At 55.1% G+C, this 4,247-nt stretch overlaps 1 protein-coding gene across 1 annotated transcript in view; it reads right to left on the reverse strand.

Moving 5' to 3' along the window:
* Positions 1 to 4,247, reverse strand: part of SDHB (succinate dehydrogenase complex iron sulfur subunit B) — a 16,950-nt gene that overhangs the window by 10,272 nt on the left and 2,431 nt on the right. The window contains exons 2-3 of the mRNA XM_031062976.1: positions 3,989 to 4,156; positions 3,465 to 3,550 (exon numbers count right to left, since the gene is read on the reverse strand). Of these exons, the coding sequence (XP_030918836.1) occupies positions 3,465 to 3,550; positions 3,989 to 4,156 (254 nt within the window). The remainder of the gene's footprint in view (positions 1 to 3,464; positions 3,551 to 3,988; positions 4,157 to 4,247) is intronic.

Consider the following 4,247-nt stretch of genomic DNA (forward strand, 5'->3'; position numbering starts at 1 on the left):
GGTGGAGCCACAGAGGGGCAGGATGGAACCAGCCTGGCCTGAAAACCCGTCCTGTGCAGGGAGAATATTCAGGGCAGGAGTTCTGCCCCAGCCCGTGTGGAATTCCTGCCCTGCCGTGCGGATTCCAGGGGAAAAGGTGCCTCAGGAGTGCTGCTTTCCATCCCCAGCCCAGACAAAACACCCCCGGGCACGGCCTGCCCTGAGACTGCCCCGGCCTGCAGACCCACCTCGGTAATGCAGAGTCACTCCAGCCTGGAATGCAACCCCACTGCTCAGCACAACCTGAAATCCAGAGCCATTCCAGCCTGGAATGCACTCCCACAGCCCAGCAAGCCCCCTAAATCCAGTCATTCCTGCCTGGAATGCAACCCCACAGCTCAGCATGACCCCAATCCAGAGTCACTCCAGCCTGGAATACAACCCCACAACCCAGCAAGCCCCCTAACTCCAGTCATTCCTGACAGGAATGCACTGCCACAGCACAACCTGAAATCCAGAGTCACTCCAGCCTGGAATGCACTCCCACAGCCCACCAGCCCAGCACAACCCTAATCCATAGAGCCATTCCAACCAGGAATGCAACCCCACTGCTCAGCAGGATCCTAACCCAGAGCCATTCCTGCCAGGAATACACTCCCACAGCCCAGGAGCCCAGCAGGACCCTAATCCAGAGTCATTCCAGCCTGGAATGCAACCCCACAGCCCAGCAAGCCCCCTAAATCCAGAGCCATTCCTGCCAGGAACACACTCCCACAGCCCAGGAGCCCAGCAGGACCCTAATCCAGAGTCATTCCAGCCTGGAATGCACTCCCACAGCCCAGCAAGCCCCCTAAATCCAGAGCCATTCCTGCCAGGAACACACTCCCACAGCCCAGGAGCCCAGCAGGACCCTAATCCAGAGTCATTCCAGCCTGGAATGCACTCCCACAGCCCAGCAAGCCCCCTAAATCCAGAGCCATTCCAGCCTGGAATGCACTCCCACAGCCCAGCAAGCCCCCTAAATCCAGAGCCATTCCAGCCAGGAATGCACTCCCACAGCCCAGCGTGACCCGTGACTCAGGAGTTTTTCCCAAGGGAAGTCTGAGAGCAGCCCCAAACCAGACCTGGCAGCAGCCACAACCCCAAACCACCAGTGCCCTTTTCCTCAATCCACCCCTGCCCGCGGCCAAAGGGCCACGGAGAAGATTCCTGGAGCTGTTCCTCGAAGTCCCGAGTGCTCTGTCCCAGTTCACCCAGTGTGGCTCCCGCAGCAGCACTGGCACAGCCCCCACTGCAGCCCTGCCCTCCCAGCCTCGCTGCTGGAATCTCTCCCTGATCCCCCCACGCACAGGGAGGCGGCACAGGAACCAGACTGGGACACAAACTGGAACAACTGGGAGCTGTGGAAGGAATTACTGGAGCTGGCAGCTCACAGCTGTGTCATTACACGCCGGGAGCACCAACTCCAGCTTTACTCCCTGGTTCATTTGGGTGTTTTATCCCCATGGGTGGGAGCAGAGAGTTCTCAGCAGTTTTACTCCTTGGGTCACTTGGATGTTTTATCCCCAGAAGTGAGAGGAGAGGGGTTCTGAGCAGTTTTACTCCCTGGTTTATTTGGGTGTTTTATCCCCATGGGTGGGAGAGGACAGGGGTTCGCAGTTTTACTGCTTGGGTCACTTGGATATTTTATCCCCATGGGTGGGAGAGGGGTTCTGAGCACTTTTACTCCCTGGTTTATTTGGGTGTTTTATCCCCATGGGTGGGAGAGGACAGGGGTTCGCAGTTTTACTGCTTGGGTCACTTGGATATTTTATCCCCATGGGTGGGAGAGGGGTTCTGAGCACTTTTACTCCCTGGTTTATTTGGGTGTTTTATCCCCATGGGTGGGAGAGGACAGGGGTTCGCAGTTTTACTGCTTGGGTCACTTGGATATTTTATCCCCATGGGTGGGAGAGGGGTTCTGAGCACTTTTACTCCCTGGTTTATTTGGGTGTTTTATCCCCATGGGTGGGAGAGGACAGGGGTTCGCAGTTTTACTGCTTGGGTCACTTGGATATTTTATCCCCATGGGTGGGAGAGGAGAGGGGTTCTGAGAAGTTTTACTCCGTGGTTCACTCAGGTGTTTCATCCCCACAGGTGGGAGGGGAGGGTTCTAAAGAGTTTTACTCCCTGGTTCATTTGGGTGTTTTATCCCCAAAAGTGAGAGGAGAGGTTCTGAGCAGTTTTACTCCTTGGTGTTTTATGTGGGAGGAGAGGGGCTCTGAGCAGTTTTACTCCTTAGCTCATTTGGTTTTATCCCCATGGGTGGAGGAGAGTTTTACTCTTTGGGTCCCTCAGGTGTTTTATCCCCATGGGTGGGAGGAGTGGGGTTCTGAGTTTTACTCCCTAGTTCATTTGGGTGTTTTACCCCCATGGGTGGGAGAGAAAGGGTTCTGATGAGTTTTACTCCTTGGTATTTTATCCCCAGAAGTGAGAGGAGAATGGTTCTAAGCAGTTTTACTCCCTGGTTCATTTGGGTGTTTTATCCCCAGAGATGGGAGGAGAGGAGTTCTGAGCAGTTTAACTCCTTGGTTCACTTGGTTTTATCCCCACGGGTGGAGGAGAGTTTTACTCCGTGGTTCACTTGGGTGTTTTATCCCCAGAAGTGAGAAGAGGGGTTCTGAGGAGTGTTACTCCTTGGTGTTTTATCCCCAGAGATGGGAGGAGAGGGGTTCTGAGCAGTTTAACTCCTTGGTTCACTTGGTTTTATCCCCACGGGTGGAGGAGAGTTTTACTCCGTGGTTCACTTGGGTGTTTTATCCCCAGAAGTGAGAAGAGGGGTTCTGAGGAGTGTTACTCCTTGGTGTTTTATCCCCAGAGATGGGAGGAGAGGGGTTCTGAGCAGTTTAACTCCTTGGTTCACTTGGTTTTATCCCCATGAGTGAAGGAGAGTTTTACTCCCTGGTTCACTCGGGTGTTTCATCCCCACAGGTGGGAGAGAAGAGGTTCTGAGGCGTTTTACTCCCTGGGTCACTCGGATGTTTTGTCCCCTGAAGTCAGAGGAGGGGTTCTGAGCAGTTTTACTCCTTGGTTCACTTGAGTGTTTCGCCCCCACAGGCAGGAGGGGATTGGTTCTGAGCACTTTTACTCCTTGGTTCATTTGGGTGTTTCATCTCCAGCTGTGGGAGGGGGCTCTGAGTAGTTTTACTCCTGGGTTCACTCAGGTGTTTTATCCCCATGAGTGAAGGAGTTTTACTCCCTGGTTCACTCAGGTGTTTCATCCCCAGAGATGGGAGGGGGCTCTGAGCAGTTTTACTCTTTGGGTCACTTGGGTGTTTCATCCCCAGAGATGGGAGGAGGGGGCTCTGAGCAGTTTTACTCCCTGGTTCACTCAAGTGTTTCATCCCCAGGGATGTGAGAGGGGGAGTTCTGAGCTCCCTGGGGCTCCCACACCCAGCACACGCAGCATTCCGAGTTCATTCCAGGCGGGAATGTGCTGTCCTTACCCTCCCTGCAGGACCTGCGGAAGGTCAGCGTGGAGTCCATCTCGTTCTTGATCTTGATCAGGGCATCGAGCACCATGGGCCCACACCTGCAGCACAAATCCCACATCAGACCCTGCAGAGCCCCCAGACGCAGGGTCTGACCCCTGCACCCACACTCAGCAGCACCTAGAAGGGTTTTTAACAATTCCCATGAATTCTGTGCGAATCCCAGGGATCCAACAGGGATCTCTGAGCAGCAGTGCAGCCCCAGGGCAGGGTGGGTCAGACTCTTGTGACCACTGAGGGTTTGGCCAACCCAGTGACCTGTGCTGGCCGCTTTTCCCCTCTCGGGGTCAGGCTGTGACAGCCCTGCCTAGCCCTGTGAGTCACAAGGGACACGGGACAAACACTTGGGGACAATTTCTGTCATTTTACACCCAGGGCACCACCCAGGGATTATTCACCGGGACAAAGCCACCCCAAAACCAGAGCTGTGGCTCCTGTGGGGTTTGAGTAGGGGCTGGGTGGGAGTAAGGGACACCCACTTGTTCAGGTCCACCTCGTAGGTCTGCATGCGGGGTTTGTCCCCGGCCTTGTCGGGGTCCCATCTGTAGATGGCGAATTTCTTCAGCCGCGGAGCCGCCGCCGCCGTCTGCGCCTGCCGGAGCACCTGGATCCGGGGAAAAACAGCCTCAGATCCCGGGAAAAACAGCCTCAGATCCCGGGAAAAACAGCCTCAGATCCCAGGAAAAACAGCCTCAGATCCCAGGAAAAACAGCCTCAGGTCCTGGGAAAAACAGCATC

Source organism: Geospiza fortis, unplaced genomic scaffold, assembly GCF_000277835.1.
Source record: "Geospiza fortis unplaced genomic scaffold, GeoFor_1.0 scaffold4, whole genome shotgun sequence".
NCBI classification, from domain to species: Eukaryota; Metazoa; Chordata; class Aves; order Passeriformes; family Thraupidae; genus Geospiza; species Geospiza fortis.